General features: G+C 44.2%; 1 protein-coding gene across 1 annotated transcript in view; it reads right to left on the bottom strand.

Moving 5' to 3' along the window:
* Positions 1–18,804, bottom strand: part of Atp10a (ATPase phospholipid transporting 10A (putative)) — a 164,124-nt gene extending 145,320 nt beyond the window's left edge. The window contains 2 exon segments of the mRNA XM_034521047.2: positions 16,140–16,686; positions 18,665–18,804. Of these exon segments, the coding sequence (XP_034376938.1) occupies positions 16,140–16,600 (461 nt within the window). The 5' untranslated portion in view covers positions 16,601–16,686; positions 18,665–18,804.
* Positions 18,805–19,608: the final 804 nt, after the last annotated feature.

Here is a 19,608-nt window from a genome sequence, read left to right as displayed (position 1 = left end):
CAGCTATATACCTAAAAAATTCCATATTCTTTTTATCCATGTTCATTGTTCTCTATTCACAATAGCCAGGGAATGGAAACAGCCTAGATGTCCATCAACTGATAAATATATAATTAAAGTGTGGTAGATATCACAATTTAATACTATTTAGCTGTTAAGAAAAATGATGTTATGAAGTTCTAGAGATGAATGGATGGAGCTGGAATAGTTATTCAGAGTGAAGTAACCCTGACCCTGAATGACTAACATCGTGTATTCTTTATCATATATGGATGGTAGCTTTGAACCTTTGGATATGTGTGTGTTTAAATTTGGAGTACACATAGAACCAGTAAGAGACAGTAAGAAGGTAGCTTTTAAGAGAGGGTTGATAGAAGGTAGCTGGCATGAGGGGAGACTCATAAAATAAGAAGGGTTAAGTAAGATAGAAGAGGGCAGGGGAGAGAGAAGATGATGCCAGATAACTAACACTGAAGACTTTTGAAAAATCCAAATGAAAGCATCCTACACAACACACACACACACACACACACACACACACACACACACACACAGAGAGAGGTTTAAGTGAAGTTACCATATAATTAGGGGGTGATGTTAATTCTCCCAGATACCATGGGCTAGCAAATAAAAGCCAAATGTCAGGAATTTGTTACTTCTTTTCATTTTGTTGGTCAATGAGAGCCAATAGACCCCAAACTACGGGCTATGGCCATTGCTCTTGATTATCCTGCAGAACTTGATGGTAAGACTCTGCTGTGAAAATGCCACACATTCAAGCCAGAGGATGTAGAGAAATCAGTTTGATACTGAACTGGAAGCTTCATGCCTACTAGCTAGCTTTCATATTCCTGGAAGGTATTATACTCACTTACCTATCTGCAAGCTGTAATAATGACCAGCCTGGCAAAATATGCCATCTGGTGCAGTAGTGGCATGAATATTATGGGGCCAGCCAACAACTTTATGACTGGATTTAAGGCCCACTCTACAAGATCAACTTATGTCAGCCACTACTAATAGAGCCAGGAATCTAAGGCCATAGACCTTTGGAAAGAGACTATATCTATTAGTCTGCAAAGAAACATAGCATTTAATAGACTCCAAATGACTTGTTATGGCAATAGATTAGTGCATCTCTCAACCCTCATCAGAGAAGTTTGTTTCTGCTGTAAATAGTGACTCACACAGAGGCCCAAAACTCATCAACCTGCAAAGGATGTTGACAGCTCAGTTGGACATGAGACACTTGCTTCACACACTCCTCCTCTCAAGGCTCAGTGATCCTCTCACTGAGGTAGGTAGAATGAATGTGACTGCCATGGATGACTACACGGACACACTGCTTTCCAGTCACAATGGAGCAGTTGCACATATTAATTGTGACAGCACACGAGATAAAAATCCCAGCATGGAAAGAGGCAGAGGCAAGGCATTGCACTGCACCCTTAGATGAAAAGCTGCAGGCAAACCATGGCAGTTTGGAAAGGCAGAATCAGTTTTCTTCAGAAAAGTGTCTCCTGACAACGCTACAGATGGTCCAACAAATATTCCTACACGCATGCACACACGGGTAGCAGTAAGTGGATCCTGTGGGAGGAGTGGTAGATAAGAGGTAAAGAGTTGGAGGAGAAGGAATGGGAGATGGATTTAATTGAAACACATTATATGCTTGTATGGAATTCTCATTGGATAAAATAAAACCAAAACACAATGTAAAAATTGCCTTTGTCTTGCACGTTGGGGAAGCATGGGCTTGTGGGAGGAAGCATGTCACAGCAGGTAACGTCTGAGTTTATAGTCTTACCCGACTTCTAGTTTGCTCTCTTTGCTTCATTCTTATAGTTAAGGATGTGATCTCCCAGCTTTCCATTCCTCCCACCATGCCTGCTGCTTGCCGTCATGCCTCTACCTTGCCATGACGTTCTCTCACTGCTCTAGAACCATAAGCCAAAATAAATGTTCTCGTAAGTTGCTTTAGGGCTTAGGGCATGGTGTTTTACCACAGCAACAGAAAAAAAAAAAAAAGAAAGAAAGAAAGAAAGAAAGAAAGAAAGAGAAAAACCTACATATTAAAAATCTATAAAGAATTCCAAAAATTGAGTACTAATACTCCCTCCTCCCCCAAATCATCCAGCCAGGAAAGGGATAATCAGATGAATAGTCATATCACAAAGAAATAAATATTTAAAAAGCACACTGTGTCTTTAGGAATCCGGGAGACACAAATTATAGTTGCTTTGGGAGTCTAACCTCTCCATGGTCAGAATGGCTATCATCAACAAAAAGAATGACATCAAATGTTGCTTAGCAGTTGGAATAAAAGAGACTTTTTTATAGTGCTGGGGAGGTCGCAGTGATAGCTAGTGCAGCCACAGTGGACAGCAACACTCGGGTCCCACAAAAGGTTGAAGAAAAGCTCTTGTGCTATCCCCTGCTACCCACTCTTAGGTGTATATATCTAAAGGATCCTAAGTTGTGAGGAGCCACATTCGCCATTAAAAGATGGCGCAGGCTTCTGCTTCCTGGTTCTTCACGGAAGCTTTACTTGAGAATGCGCCTGCGCATGGCGCGAAAACCGAGTATGACAATTGGATGAAAGATTTGAGCCAATGAGGAATCTGCACGTCTCCCAAAGCTCTATTTAAGCAGCGGGCTTTCTGAGCTCGGCGTCCTTCCCTCCACCTCACCATCTTAAAGAGCTGTTCAATAAATGCTGTCAGAAGAATCCTGAGTGTGGCGTGCTCCTTATCGGCGAGGTAGCTCGTCGCAAGTGGAACTGAAACCCGGGATGAAGCCGAACATCTCGGGGTTTTGACCAGTCACGAAGGACCCTGTTGGCTCGCAGAGGATTCAGAACTGACGGCACGGAGAGTCTAGATGCTTTTCTGCAAGGAACTCCAATAAGCGGGATACAGTGGAAGACACCCTGCGCTGGAGAACCAGTCGACTGACGGAGCTGGCTGAATTCGGAAGTGAAACAAAGGTGATTGCATAGTAGCAAAAACGGGGCAAGAAAAAAATAAGCAGAAACAGATGAAAAAAGTTTTAAAGATGCAAGGAGTAAATTGCAGGCTGCTCTGAGTCAAGAGAGCCAAACAGATAAATAAAGGTTATAGTAACAAAAATGGGGCAAGAAATAAGTGAGTAAAAACAGATGAAAAAGGCTTTAAAGACTTGAGGAATAAATAGAAGGCTGCTCTAGACAGAGCTAAGCAGAATGATAATGTTAATTGATTTAACTTTCAAAATGGGTGTGATTCTGAGTTATATAGTTATATTTTTCTGGATAAAAACTCAATGTAAAGGTTTTTCTGGTTACTGGCTTAAGGAAAGGCTAATTTGGAAAAGGTTTTTCTATGAGTTTTCTGATGAGGTCATTAAGGTAGTAATGTCTTCCAGAATTATATGGATCAGACATGACAGAGGTAGGCCTCCAGAACACTAGATTTCAGAGAATCAAAATAATTATCTTGATACTAAACCTTGTTTTGAGATTTGTATATTGCAGAATACACAGCTTTGGAGAATGAATCTTATCACCTGCATGTTCACTGATGCCCTGGACTTCCAGCTGGATGCAGTTAAGACAGACTTCAGATGCTTATCAATTTACCCTTCCCCTCATCCCTCTTCTAATATCTCAACGCCCATGTTCAGCTTGAAGAAGTTAATGAGGAGTCAGCACCCCAATTCCCTGGACTTGGGGACTGAGGTGGGGGTAGGGTTATTTGGCTACATGATCTTTGGCGGAGTGCTGCTTACCCTCTGGTTGCTCTGCAAATTCAAACAACAACATCAAAAGGATAACGTGGTGATCACGCAAGCATTGCTTGCCGTGGAGCAGGGAACATCCCCTCAAGCCTGGTTGAATCTGCTTAAACAATGAGACACCATCACTTAACAGGATATCCTGAGGGCTCGTGTTCCCATTGCACCAGGTATCCTAGTGGTGGTCCTCCACACTTCCCGGGGCTCAGGTTCCCATTGCACGGGATAAAAGGTGTGGAGGGTCTCGTACTGTTTAACTGCCTTGAACGCCTATCGGTAGAACGGTGGGCTAGATCGGCAACCTAACAGCCCTCGATTGTTGTTGCAGCTTAATAAGGAAGGGGGAGATGTGAGGAGCCGCATTCGCCATTAAAAGATGGCGCAGGCTTCTGCTTCCTGGTTCTTCACGGAAGCTTTACTTGAGAATGCGCCTGCGCATGGCGCGAAAACCGAGTATGACAATTGGATGAAAGATTTGAGCCAATGAGGAATCTGCACGTCTCCCAAAGCTCTATTTAAGCAGCGGGCTTTCTGAGCTCGGCGTCCTTCCCTCCACCTCACCATCTTAAAGAGCTGTTCAATAAATGCTGTCAGAAGAATCCTGAGTGTGGCGTGCTCCTTATCGGCGAGGTAGCGCGTCACACTAAGTCAGCACACAGATACCTGCACAAATCTTTATCCACAAAACTAAAACATGGGAGCCTAGATGTTCCCAATAGATGAATGGATAACGAAAATGTGCTATGTAATACTTAGCTGTAAAGGAGAATGAAATTGCATCACTGGAAAGGATCGATCTGCAGGGGAAGATGATGCAAAAACAAGATGCCTATGGAATACATGCAGCATGAAAGCAAGGACTATTTAGTGAGAGGAGAGAGACCAGCAGAAGGAAAGAAGAGAGGAAACTGGGAACAAAAAAGAACAAAGAATACACAGGCAATGGTGGCTCATGCCTTTAATCCCAGTAATCAGGAGACAGAGGCAGGCAGATCTCTGAGTTTCAGACCAGCCTGACCTTCAGAGTGCCAGGAGAGCCAGGGCTAAACACATGAAGGGGAGTGGAGGGGGGGACCATTGTGCCTTAACTAATGTTTTTGAAGCTGCAAATAGTGCTCTCTGATGGAATATCCAGCACGGAGGGGGGGGTGGGGGGGGGAATTCAAATTCATAGCTTTTGACAGACACCAGCTTCCATTTTGAGCCCTTGTAGTAAAGCTGAAGGAATGGGGAAATGTTAGCATTAGCTAGCTCCAAGTGAGGGAGAAGCTCAGTGATAGAGTATGCCCTGGTTTCAATACTCAGCATCACACAGGGGGACTGGGAGGGGAGTAAATGAACTGTATACAAGAATTCTGCACTGTTTATATCGCTTGCTCATGAGTCTAAAATCATTTCAAAATAAAGTTACTAAATGTAGCAAAATAATTGATATGTCTATAAAAAGATAAAGAGAAGAAAGATACATTCTATAGAGGTGTGGTGAGTTATGGAGGAAGAGGATGCCTCAGCAGGCCCATGCCAAGGCATCCCTTCCCACTGAGGGAGCAGCCACATGATGGTATAGTACAGAATAGAGTTTATTCAGGGCATGTGTAGGGGAGTCAAGAGAGTAACAGAGGCAAAGAAAGAGAGAGTAGAGAAGTAGAGGAGTAGAGGCCAACCATGAGCTCATGGAGAGAGAGAGAGAGGAAAGGAACGGGGAGAGAAGGTGGAAGGGGCAAGGGGACAGAGTGGGTGCAAGAAGGCAAGAGACCAAGAAAGAAACAAGAGAGAGAGGAGGGGCAAGCAGTCCCTTTTATAGTGAGTCAGGCCTACCTGGCTGTTGCCAAATAACTGTGGAGTGGTGCTTAAACAGAATGCTAACACTAATTGTTTCTCATTGGAAGACAAAAGAGAGAAGAACAACACCAAGCACTTCTGGCGTTTTTGTTTTGTATCTATTTGAGCTGTACAAAGTAAAGATTCCTTGTAAGTAAGAATTATTTCCACCTTCCAGCAACTCAGGAGATGCAGGGAAGGTCCCCAAGCAACAAGGGAACAGCTAGGTGTCTAAATAAAGTGAAGATATACCGTCTATGAACATAGTTTTGGCCGAAGCAAACTTAAAACCTGAGCCTGATGAAACTCTAAGGAAGTGTTGAGAAACATGGTAAGAAAACAACAGGCGTCACCAGCAAGTCACAGACCCTACAGCACAAGTAGCCCAATTGCTAAAAATAAATTCTAAAGTCAAACCAAGAGAAATGGGCAGGAGAGGTATCATAATGGCAGATTACATACTGAAAGAGATTTAAGAATTTACCAGACAATAGACTTTATATGGACCATATTCAAACATACAAATTGAAAAATAATCCACGTAAGACCTGTGGATATTGAAACTGGGCTATTTAATAATTTAAAGAACCTAAGAATTTTAGGAATGATAATGGTATTTGTAGGTTCATTTACTACAACCATCAGGTATTTTTTAAAGCACCTACAGAGAAAATGTTAGGATGAGTGAGAGTTGCTTCAAAATAAGTGGATGGTGATACAGAGAATTACGCTTATGAGATCACCCTGTACTATACAGGGAGACCCTGTCTCAGAAAACTGAGAAGGTGCGAACACAGACAAAGCAACTCTGGCCTTATTACAGTAGCTTCAGAGGCCATAGGGACTCCGGGCCCACATCCTTCTTTTCCGGCTAACACTTCTTCCCTGAGTAACACTGGAGTTGTAAACAGCTTTGCCACTCCTAAGGAGTTCAATTAACATATGAAAGGTGAAAGAATCTGGACTTTCCTGAGGCCCATTCTAACAAAGCTGCTTTCTCCCAGTCAAGAGAATACCATCTCAGTTCTACTTCAAGGCCCCAAACTACACACTACTGTCTCCTTTTCGCAAAGTAAAATCGGGTATGTATGCGTGGAGGAACGACTTCAACTGAGGAACTCAAAGCTCTAGAGAGGAAGAGACAAACACATCAGAAAAGAGAAAGGGAGGCAGGCCCACTGAAGGAGAAGGGGGAGGAAGTCAGGATACAAGGCAAGTAATTGTGGCAGGAAAGAAAAACAATTGGTTAGGAGAGTATCACGTTCTCAACTCTACTGAAACAACAAACCACGAAGATCAGTGAGCACAGGTTAGAAGTAACTGAGCAACTGAGAATAAAGGAAATGAAATAGGGCAATTCTGAAAGATAGATAGATAGATAGATAGATAGATAGATAGATAGATAGATATAGATAGACAGACAGACAGACAGACAGACAGACAGACAGACATGATATGATAGGTCATGCAGCAGACTTAAGACAAAGTCAAGCGTAGAAGTGTATCTCAGTTGTAGAACACTTAGAATGTATAAGACTAGGTTTAATCCCGTGGCAGGGAAAAAGTAAGATAACTCAGATAAGAGGAAGTGATAAATTAGATAGGGTTTGTATAAAGAAGAGATGCAGATCAAGCCCCAAAGTTCCATGTACAGAGGGACTCATCTATGATATACTCTTTAGTCACTGCTGCCCCCCAGGTTAGCCTATTGCTATCTGTGGCCTACAGCTGAAAGGATGAGAACTCTGTCTCCAGGGTGCTAGATTGATTTATTTTTAAAAAGACAGCTGTAGAGAGACAGAAGTAGGAAAGAAAGAGAGGCTTTGTCTGACCTTTGGTAGGACTATGTTTATTCATTCATACTGAAGGGGCATCTTAGCATCCACAAGTGCAGGTGACCAAACCACATACAGGGGAAGGTGGAAAATGGCCCCTTATATGGGGCAGAAAAGACTGCTGTAGTCCACAAGGGATGCTGAGAAGTGTAGTCGTTCAGCAGGAAACTGTCATTCCTAATTCTGAGAGGAGAGAGAGAGAGAGAGAGAGAGAGAGAGAGAGAGAGAGAGAGAGAGAGAAACAAAGAGAGAGAGAAACAGAGAGAGAGACAGAGAGAGAGAGAGACTAGTTTTTATTGCCATCATATAGTCTTCTGCTATCTCCCATCATATAGTGTTCTGTGTATGTTGTCAAAGTGAAGCCTAAAATGAGTAAATCAGAATAAGTTTAAAATAAACTTAAAGTTTGTTTAATGTGCAAAAATATTCAAAGCCAGATATATTTTAAGAATTGGCTATAAAAGATTGAATGTTTGAGTAAACTGGGTTAAATTTACAAAACACTGCCATGGCAGGAAAATCCCAGGCTCAGGCAGTTCTTGGACCAAGACCTATCCCTCCAGAGTACATTGCATGATAGCTTCACTATAGGACAAAGAGGCATCGGAATAAGATCTGCCAGAAGTCTGCTGCTTCTGCCTCTGGATGCAAAGGACTGACCACCTCTGGCTGTGCAGGTCTGACCAGGTATGGTCATGTAGGCCAAAGCAGGGGAGAAGAAAACAAAACATAAAACCTCCTTATCTAAAGATGAATTACACCCCTGTCTCAGATGACAGAGGGGTGGATTCTCTGGCCCAGTGAAGGATTTCAGACTCTGCACCCACACCTTAAATGCCTCAAACAACAGGGAAGCAAATAGCAATTACTCTGCCCTCGGTGTTTCCCAAACTGACATAAGGAGATGCTGTCAACGGGGCAACCTTGTACCTATGCCTACCACCTAACTACTATGAGACCGCATGTTAGTTCTATTTGTCATGCCCTTTACCCTGACATTCAATTCGTCCTCTTAGGAAAAGCTAACTTCAGGGACTATACCCTAACCATTCATGCTCCCTCATTAAACGAGGATCCCAGGTACTTGGTCATAAAACTTGGTTTTGGATCATCATTCAAAATACCCAAATAGTATCTTTGATGGTTTTATTGTAGACTAACATATGATTCAAGAATTACAAAGGGTTTGGCAATGATGCTTCTGAATGTTTTCTAAAACATTCCAAAGCCAATACTAATTTAATTTTGGTATTTTGCTTTACAAACTATGCCTCTAAACAAGGGATCTATTTTTAAGCAGAATAGTGTTAAGAAATATGCTTACTTTTGTCAGTACATGGAGATCTAAAGATTTGTCCATGGACAAAAGGAGTAGAGTCAGCTTTAGCCTTCTTTGTTAATTCAATGTATAATGTAAATTTTTTATTACCGAGTTGATATGACTGACTGCTTTCATCTGTTGGCTGAGTGTATGGAATGGGAATGTAGATGTTTAAAAAAGGTTCTCTCAGTGGGGTTAATTTTGAAAAACTTCATCAATAGTTTACTCTTGACATCGCTGACTTGGGTAGTATCTTAGGATGTTCTAGGGCAGTGGTTTCAACCCCTTGGGGATCAAATGATCATTTCACAGGGGTCGCATATCAGATATTCTCCACATTGAATATTTATTTACATTAAAATTCATAAAAGTGGCAAACTTACAATTAGGAAGCAGCAATGAAATAATTTTATAATGAGGAGTCACCATAATATGAGGTACGTTAAGGGTCACAGCTTTAGGAAGGTTGAGAACCACTATTCTAGAGTGTTCTAGAAAAGTAACTGTTGAGGAAAAAACCAAGGCAGTCACTATCTCTGGGAGTATACTTTTAAAGTGGAAATTGAAAATAATTTCTTTTGGGAGAATACAACTTAAATTAACTCTTTTCACATCTTGGCATATAAAATGTATTTACTATATAACCTTGGGTTTAACAATTTGATATCAACCAAATATGTATTGTCATGTTTTCAAATAATAGATATGGTCATTTAAGATGACAGTTCCAAATTTTAAAATATTTAGCTTATCAAATAGTGTCTGGTTTTGTTCATTAAATAATAGCTGGTGTTGATACCTGATACCAACAGCTGGTATTGTTAATATTAAATGATATTTACAACAAATTTACAAAGTTCATCATATGTGAAAGCAAAAAAATACCACTTAAACATTGTTGTGGTTTGAATAGATATGGCCCCCCAACTCAGATGTTTAAGTGCTTGGCCAATAAGAAGTGTTGCTATTAGGAGGTGGAGCCTTGTTTGGGTAGGTGTGTTCTTATTAGAGAAAGTGTTTCACTGTGGGGGCAGGCTTTGAGGTCTCTTATGTTCAAGCTAGGCCCAGTGTGGCCCACAATTTCCTTCTGCTGCCTAAGAATCAAGATATAGATTGTTTGGCTCCTCCAGCACCATGTCAGCCTGAGTGCTTCCCACCTCTGAATGACTAAACCTCTGAAACTGTAAGCCAGCCTCAATTCAATGTTTTCCTTTGTAAGAGTTGCTGTGGTCACAGTGTCTCTTCACAGCACAGAAACCCTAACTAAGACAGACACTTTCTGTTCAGATTCATTCCTTGGATGCTGACTTTATTTACAAAGCTTCCAAAGTGCTTGTTTCTTGTCCCTTGCTTACAGGAGTCTGATGTTAAGAAACAGACAATTAAAGAACTTCTACAGAACTCTGGTACATGGTCAATTGTACAACTGAATTTAACTCATGTTGATCTTGATGTAAACCTTCTCCTCATATAGCCTTGACTCTTAATATTTTCCACAAAGTTGTACAGTTGTTATCTCCTGACATATATTCTATGTTTCTGTCAACTAAGTTTTATCATAACCCCTTGAATGGACCCTCCTCTGAGACACTCTTAATTGCGCTCCACTTCTCACCTTGAAACAGTTCAGCCTTGAAACAGTTACCAAGAGATAGAACAGTTCGGGGACCACTAAAAGGGGCCTAATGAGGCATGGTCCATCCAACTCATCACTGTTCTTGTGTAAAACTCAAATGAAAAGGACCTCACCGATCCGTGGAGAACTGCAGACGCACCCCAAATCACTCACGAGAAACACAACTTGATGCAAATCGCAAGAGGTTTACTGGCTAGCCAGGGCTGTCTTTCCTTCAAGCCCCGCAGGGGCAGCGGAATTCAGCAAAAGAACAAAAGAAGTTTACAGCTTTTAAGGGGGAATCTACAAACCAGGTGGGGGTGGAGTTAGGGAAGAGGGAAGGCTGAGAGTGGAGTTAGGGAAGGGGGAAGGAGGGAGAACAGGTCACTAGGTCATCGATACATTTGATCTCAAATTCCTAAGATGCATGGTGTGTCACTTTATAATTGGCTATTTCGAAGTAGTTTCACACTATATATCATGAGCTCCAGTTCAAGGGGGTCAGGCTTATCTCAAACTTTTAGCATCCTGGCACCAACTGTCTCAGGGCTGTTAGTTCAAAGCCCGGCCAAGCTAATCTCGGGCCCATAGCATCCTGACACCATGAATCTTAAGATTTGTTTAGTTAGGGCCATCTGTTCAAATGGTCAGCTAATTTCCTGGGACTGAGGCAACACAGTGTTTGACTTACAGGTTTTTATGTCTTTGCTTTTAAAAGTAGGGTTCAGGGGATCAACTTATGATTTTTCTATCTTTCACTTGCCACTCTGGACATTGATTTCGGGACTCAGAGTGAAAACAACTGGACTGAAGCCTTCTTTGCATCGATTAGCCTCTCTGTCTCACTAGCTCAGATCAGCTTACCATCCTCCAGGACCACCTTGACTCCTTGACTGATACAGTACTCCAAAAGTAAACAGCACTACATCTGACTACTGCTAAGGATGGGATCTATGTCCTCCTCAAACAGTGCTGCTTCCGGGCCAGCAAACCCTAACTGGTTTGAAACGGAACCTAAAAACAGAGGAACCAGGCAAGAATTCCTCTGGTACCCTCCCACTCTAGCTTCTCCCCTTGATCTGTTTTCTTCCTTATTATCCGTAGACCTGTGTTTTTACCCTGCCTTTTAAATGTTTCATTTACTGCACTTCACTCTCTAACCCAAAGAAAATGTACCATGTAATCTCTCCCAATATCTCTCTCCCTACAAAAGCTCCATATATTCCTAATATATCTGCAGAAAAAAGAAAAAAAAAAAAAAAAAAAGACCTTTTAGATGCTGTGGCAAAACTCTGGCTAAAAGGGGCCTTCATCCTTTTACCCTGTAAATTCTGTACATTAGCCATCTATTTTCTCCTCTGATGCTTTGTAGCTCCCTGCTACTTCTGCTAGCTCGTTTTGGTGCAACAATCTTGCCAATGGGCCCAGTCACTGCCACCCTGAATCAACTCTATGCCCACTCTCCCCCACCTTTGTTTCTCCTCATCTCTCAAACTCCCTAAGAAATCTGTTTGATTCTGTAAGCAACCCTTCTGCTTGAAGGCCTCTCATAACTCCTCCTGGAGTCTCTTTAGGAGTGTAGGATGGCAAGTCCCTGATCCATCATAGCCAATCAAGCTAAGACTCTCCCCCAGGTACATGACCAGAGGACCCTGAGGTACCCACTTTGACAAAGACTCTCTTTATCAGAAAGCAGCTATAAACACCTCTGTCCTGCATTTCTTTGTATCCTCTCATAGTTAGGAATGTTAGCTTACTGCTGAAGGTCTGTACTTCCAGCTTCTCTTTCGGACTAGAGAAGTCACTTCCTCCCCATAAGAGGCCACCTCCCATCTTCCCTTGGAGACATTTTGGCCATCTCATACATGAATGACAAGATCTCCATCTCTGTGAATAAACATGGTCCTACCTAGGGTCAGACAAAGCTCTATTTCTTTCTGACTAGTCTATCTACAGCTGTGTCTTTTTGATAAGCTAACACCGATCACCTTCCAGACAATAGTAAAAGGGTGGGTCCTTCTGTTCCTTTACCACATCTCACAGCCAACCGTCCATACCTGCAGGTTACAAATCTAAGGGCCCAACCAACCTTGAACTAAACCTGAACAATACAAAAGAACAACTCTTTACATAGTATTTCCAATGTATTAAGTATTAAGTCATCTTACTGTTGATTTAAAGTACCCAGGAGGATGTGTGAGGCTTTGATGCAAAAAACTACACTCTTCACATACGGGATTGAAGCATACTTGGTAATTGGTACCCACATAATTCCTGCTGCACACTTCATCTATAGATTGCTATCAGCTATACATTGCTGAGACTCTTGCCCTGGACTCCTACCAGAACATATGCTAACAGTGGGCTATCCAGCTCAGGCTATCTCTCTCAAGCCCTGTTCAAGAGACAGATATTTCTTAAGCCCACTAAGTGTGGCTCAGGGGATCTCCCTTAAGAGAGTCTGCAATCCACTAGAGGATAAAACGTGTTCAGAACACAAACAATGACTGCTTAAAATGCATAGCCTAGGAAGCTGTACTCCTGACAAACACTACAGAGGATCCTCAGAGCAAAGAGCTCAAGAGCCCTGTGACTGGGAAGCAGAAACACAAAATGCCATATGAAGAGTGACATGTCATTAATTCACTTTCAAGGACAAGGTCCTGGGTAAGGACTCTCATGCTTTCAGCTCAAAATATTGGCTCCTACCTATAGTCCCAGCTACTTGGTGGCTGAAGCAGATGGGTTACTTGAGGCCAGAAGTCAGGGCCAGCCTGGGCACCATACTGATATTACACATCTCAGAGCTGCTCTGATTGAATAAATACCTCATTTGCACTGTAACTGAAGCATGACACCTGGAGTAGGCACAGGACAAGACAGACTTCCACATTTTACAGTAGCCTGTGACTTCCTGTACTTACAAAGGTACTAGTCAGATTGACCTAACCCAGGTCTCTTCCGGAGGTCACCGAGTGCAGTGACCCATGAGTCAGTTCATGTCCATCCTCACTCCATATGACTTATAATTCATTCTTGGTCTCTCTATGCCCTGGCCACATGTGTTACTCCACTTCCACCATCCCTAATCTGCAGCACCCACACCCCTTGCACGTCTCTGGTCACATCCCTCTCTGGTCCTTACATGGCAACCCCAGATCCTTAACTATCTTCTCTAAGAGATGTCTCCTAGTAATCACCCTGCATCTTAGGGTCAAGAGCCCAGCCAAGGGCCTAGCTCAGGGCCCTAACAACAGCCCCAGATGGAAGCCAGCTTCCTCTTCCTTTGACCCAAAGGGCCTGAGAATATCAACCCCAAACTTCTCAGAATGGAAGAAATTGACCTGTCTTCCCATAACAAGGAGGAGAAGTGGGGCATAAGCCTAACTGCCCTTCCCACAGTTAAGAAGTGATTTAAAAAAATGTAGCAACTACTGCACTGACATGATGACAAGGTCAAAGATGGAGGTGAGATACCTGAGGTGAGAATCCACATACAACCACATCTCTCTCAAGCCCTCTGCCTTCCCTGGCAGAAAAGGGAAACTTCCAAGGGAAACTATTTAAGAATTTAACTTAGAGGCAGCGAGTACAGGGAATATCATAGGCCCCCTTGAAGGCTGTAGTAAATGCTCAGGAACCAACTGGGAACCTAAACTTCTGTGTATGTGGTTTTACAATGTCAGTTCTCTGCCTCAGTTTTTTCATCTACAAAGTGGGGGTGTAATCAAAGGACAAATGACAAATGGGCAACACTCTGTCAACTGAAAATAAACGATTTCCTAAAGCTAATGTATTTCTGAAAAAGAAGCTACTGGAATGACAGGCTGGATGGAAGAGGGTAGTATGCATTCACAGATGCAGAGAGTTGCTAGAGCCCCACCTGGACGTGTACAGAGGACACACACATACAGTTGCCTGGAGTTAGAGACACTGAGGGCTTTGTATGAAGGATTCTACACAGGCTTGCTGAGGCTTCTGGTGAACAGGATTCAGGAAATTCCATAGCCCTTCCCATCCACGTCATCATGTCTGGTGATTAGTCAATGAGCACCTCTCCAGAACAAGCAGTGGGCCTTACTCAAATGTGGGCCATCACATAAGAATCATATCTTTCTACTTCATATTCATTCCTGGGCCTTTTCCCAGACCTGCTAAGTCTAACACATTGAAGATCTGATACTTTAAAAAAATGTGCCAGTGGTTCTTACAAAAAGTCGGAAAACCACAAGCATAGGAATGTGAGAAAACTGTTTGAGGCCCAGACCACTCTTCAGTTAGCTGCAAGTTACTTAACCTCTCAGAACCTTAACATTGTCCAGGCGGTCAAAACATTCAAGCTGGCCTAGGCAACACAGCATGGACCTGTATCAAAAACAAAAATCAAAACCCTCCTATAGAAAAAGGGATTCCCAGTCTTCTAAGTTATCCCAAGAGACAAGTTCAACAACATCACACATATGTGCAAGGCTCAATTTGCCACTGAAAAGCGGGGCTTCTTCGAGTGGTTTCAGGCATAGTGGAAACTGAACAGGAGGAATGTCATCCAACTAGGAGGCCATGTGCAACAAGCTAAGCCAGAGGCAAGCAATGAAATGAATTGTAGATGATGGCTAAGACATCACTTTCTTCAGGGGTGTCCCAGCTGATGGACAGAAAGCTCCAAGATGATCTACCTCCATGTGGGGAATAAAGGGAGAAGTTCACCAGGAAACCCTGGGTCACATCCAAGCCTTAGGGTTCCCAGAGTAGGAGACTTCCATCAGAAGGAAGTAACTCTCAGGTCACCAACCTGGGAAGCTGCCCCTCAAGGCTTCTTTACAACTGGAAACAAGTTTTGGCCACAAGGTGATAGTGGTGGCCCACATCTTTAACCCCAGCACTCAGTAGGTAGAGGGATGCAGCTCTCTGAGTTAGAGGCCAGCCTGGTCTACCAAGTGAGCTGTGGGACAGCCAGGGCTATACAAAGAAATTGTCTCAGAAAACAAAACCAAAAAAATAAAAAAATAAAAAAAAATAAAGAAGGAAAAGAAACAACTAATTAAAGAAAGAGAGGAAGGAAGGAAGGAAGGAAGGAAGGAAGGAAGGAAGGAAGGAAGGAAGGAAGGAGAAGGAGAAGGAGAATGTAGTGGTTCATGACTGTAATCCAAGCACTGGGGAGACTGAGGTAGGAAGATCACCACCGCCTGGGCTACATAGAGATCCTATCTCAAAAACACTGCAGGAAGGACAAGGAGGAGGAAGGGTAAGGAAAGGCGAGGCAAAGGAGAAAGGGAAGAAGAAGCTCACGGAGAGAGAGAGAGGGAGAAGGAGCAACGAGAGTAAAAAATGGTACCCAGTTTGTGGCCAGATCCGTTAACTTAAGTGGATGGACTGTTGTTGTTGACTGACCTTCAATTGATCTGTGCCAGATGAATCAGAACTTTTTGTCCCAAGACAGCTATTATCTAAGACTGAGCTATAAATTCCTGTGTGTTAAATGCCATGATGACTTGGCCAAGGATTGAGACCAGAACTTCAGGTGATCACATCCTAGGCATAGGGCAGGGGCAGTGCGGATGAGACTGACCACGTGCAACCAGATGCCAACCATGAGTTTGTTCTGGTTTAGAAATGAAGTTGAGTGCCAGTCTAGAACAGGGGACCTGTGTGCACCCCTTCATCTAGGGCGCTGTTGTGTCGTTGAGGATGAACGACTTCACCTGGCCCAGGCAACTCCCAGGTCTCCTGCAAATCACACCCAACACCCCTTTTCCGGATACTCAGTTTGGCTCACCTGCTGAAGACAAGACAGCCCAGGTGGTTGATTTCATGGTCTGAGCGGTGGCGGCTGTAGTCCTCCCACAGGTCCTTGATGGCTGTGACCGCCAGGATGAAGAGCACAGGAGCTAGTGCCAGGCCCGGCTGGAAGGCGTTCACCGCCGGCACAAAGTTGAGAAGCGCGATAACGACGAAGTACACATTGGCTAGGCGGTGGAACTGCTCGAAGAGGTTCTTGGGCAAGAAGGACAGCAGTGTGTACTTGGTGGTCTTGAGGCGGTTGTCGGCCAGGTGCTGGATGCAGCCGCGCATCAGCAGCCGCTCGCCCTTGGGAGCTCCTGCCGTGGAGTCCTCGGTGCCCAGGGGCGGCAGCAGGTTGGAGCGCACCGTGCGCGTCCTGCCCTCCCAGCGCCTTCGTCGCGGACGCCGCCGCCCTAGGGATGCGGACTCTTCGGCCGCCGCGGGCTCCCTCTCCATAGCCGCGTCCAGCTCCTCTGCAGCTTGCGCCAGCCTCCTAGGTGATCATCACCCGCCGCCCAAGCGCGACAGCGCGGGCTCCCATCCTGCGGGACGCACAGAGACCGTGGTCAACGTGCTGCGCCCCGCCCAGCCCGCGCAGCCGGTCCAGCCTTCGAGGTCTACTAGTCCCCTCCGGGCGGGAGGTCGCGGGCAGGCCAGCGTTCTGCCCCTCGCAGTCCCCTCCCGCCGCCCAGGCGGCCTGGGCGGTTTCCGCCGAGGTGGCTCCTCTGCCCCGCCCTCACTCAGCGCCCAGATTCAGATTGGGCGGATAGCGGGAAACAAAAAGAGCCCGCGCTGGAAACTTTAGAGAGCTTTACTTTCGTTTCTCTGAGGCATCCAGTTATGTCCCAGAGAGTTTGCAAACTCACCGTGGCCCTAAGAGAGGAAGACTACGGGATTGAGAATCAGTCCGCCCCATCCCCTCCTAGCCCGCGCGCTCTGACTAAAGCAGACAGACTTAATCCTGGACCAGGAAATGGTGTCTGGAGAGCTGGATTAGGACCTCTTCAAGGCTGGGTCACTTGGAGTTAAACGCAGAATCCCTGGTATACCGATTTTCCAGTTTTCAAATTATGTTTTGAACAGCTCATTGCCACCTAAGAACTCTCCATAAAGTCACTATTTCTGTCCTACAAAAAAAAAAAAACCCTATCCTACTGTCCAGCCTGCACTTACTTTCAGGTAGAATTTTTTGGTGACCCAGAAATTTTCTTTTTCTAACATCACCATCAACTTTCTTTGGTCCCCAAATAATTTTTTTTTAATTTCCTCATAGAAGAGAAGATTATAATATACATCCAGCGAGACATTTGAGTCACTGTTTCCCTGCCTGGTGAACAGGGACTGAGATTCCCTAGGGCAGCTCTGATCTAGAGATCCAGGAAAAGAAGGGAGGCTGATGGTGCAGCTGAGGGAATGTGAGCAAAGGGTCCCTTTCTTGTTGGTGGGAGAGAGGAGTTTATATACATTAAATACTGGGAGATTTGCAGATGACTTTGGAAGGAGCTGGAAAGCAGCCTACAGGTGAATTGAGGCACCACAGCTTCCACTCTGTGTGCCTCTTTACAGATACAGAGATGAGAAATCTGTAGTCTGGGAGGGCATGGCTGGGGGAACTAAATGAGAAATAGCTTTGGGCCCAGTGGTGGTGGCGCACGCCTTTAATCCCAGCACTTGGGAGGCAGAGGCAGGCGGATTTCTGAGTTCGAGGCCAGCCTGGTTTACAGAGTGAGTTCCAGGACAGCCAGGGCTACACAGAGAAACCCTGTCTCCAAAAACCCAAAAACCAAAAGAGAGAGAGGAGAGAAAACGCGCTTTGGGGTACTCTGTGTCCAGATTTGAGGACCTTAACCTCTTCCTTTAATAATACTGTGACCAAGCCCACAGTATTCACTAGAATCCAGCATTAGAACAATAAAGTAACAGTTACAAAAGGAAGGAAGGAAGGAAGGAAGGAAGGAAGGAAGGAAGGAAGGAAGGAAGGAAGAGAGAGAGGGAAGGAGGAGAGGAGGGAAGAGAATAGAGGGGAGGGGAGGGTAGAGGAGGAGAGAAGAGAGAAGAGAGAAGAGAGAAGAGAGAAGAGAGAAGAGAGAAGAGAGAAGAGAGAAGAGAGAAGAGAGAAGAGAGAAGAGAGAAGAGAGAAGAGAAGGTTCCCTATCAAATACCCATTCCCAGTAAGAGGTTCAAATCTGAAGGGTGAGAACCAGATCAGAAAAACACTGGGCTAAAGTGTCTGCATTTCCCCAAAAGATCTCTCATCTCAGAGTAGACAAGGAGCATCCTAAGCTTAAGATTAGAGCAAATCTAGTCCTTAACACCTATGACTTTGCTTTCAACTCCATCATCTAACCCAGTGGAGTCCCAGGTCTGCCAGTTCCTCCATTCCTTGGCTGTCTCTTGTCTCTACAAGTATTCCAAGATTGCCCTAAAGCCTTCAAGTCAGTCTGCCACCTTTTAAGATCTGTGCTTCATCAGTCCACACCATCAACATAGTTACAGGAGTACTTCATTCCATTTCCTTACCCTCGAGCTCCTAGGAATCCCCCGTTGCTTTCAAAGTCAAATGCTGACTCCTCAGGCAAAGGTCCCTTGAAGCCCTAGGGGAACTGGCACCAGCTGCTTTAACTCTGCCCCTTCTAGGGTCTCCTTAGTCTTCTCAGAACAGACCATGTCCCTCCTGTCTACATTCCATGCTAAGATTCCAAGATTCTGTGAGTCACACTACACCACCAGTCTGGAATCTTCCCTCACATGCTCTAAACCAATCCAAATTTAGTATTTCCAGTTGAGCTTAGTTCATCTAGTCTTTCAAAAGTTCTACTATACACACACACACACACACACACACACGCACAAACACACATACATGCACACACACACATGTACACCATCCCAGGGGTTGTGGGACTTTTGAGCTTAGATGTTGCCCACCAGACTAATTCATAGACTCTAGGCTGACTAGACAAGAACAAGGCTGTGATGTAGCCTGGTCAGTGCTTGTTACCTAAATCTCTGTACTTTTTATGACACCAGGCTGCTGGATTCTGGGCAGATTACTGAACCCAGCTTGTTCAATAAGCCTCTTTACATCACTTGCATTGTACCCTGGCATTGTTGTTGGCAGCAGGAATGAGAAGGAAAACTGTCAAGGTCAAGAAACATACTTATGGAAATGACATTCTAGCAGGAAGAGAATGCAACCCACCAAAAAAAAAAAAAAAAAAAAATCTTGAGAACCATTCAAGAGTCATAGGTAGGACCTTGTAGGGGTGCAGGAGAGATAAGCAAGAGGGAGTCAACAGGACATGACACCTGGATGAGGCAAGATCTGTGGTAGAGCCAAGAACAGGAAACTATTTTGCACAAAGAACAGCTCTAGAACTGAAATCTAAACAGGCAGGAGTCTGCCATTCATTCTGAAACCCACTGCCCTTCCCCCACCTCAAGCCTGTGCTGGAGTCTGTGAG

Source organism: Arvicanthis niloticus, chromosome 1 (assembly GCF_011762505.2).
Source record: "Arvicanthis niloticus isolate mArvNil1 chromosome 1, mArvNil1.pat.X, whole genome shotgun sequence".
NCBI lineage: Eukaryota > Metazoa > Chordata > Mammalia > Rodentia > Muridae > Arvicanthis > Arvicanthis niloticus.
The sequence above is the reverse complement of the archived record's forward strand: the minus strand, read 5'-3'. Positions and strand labels throughout refer to the sequence as shown.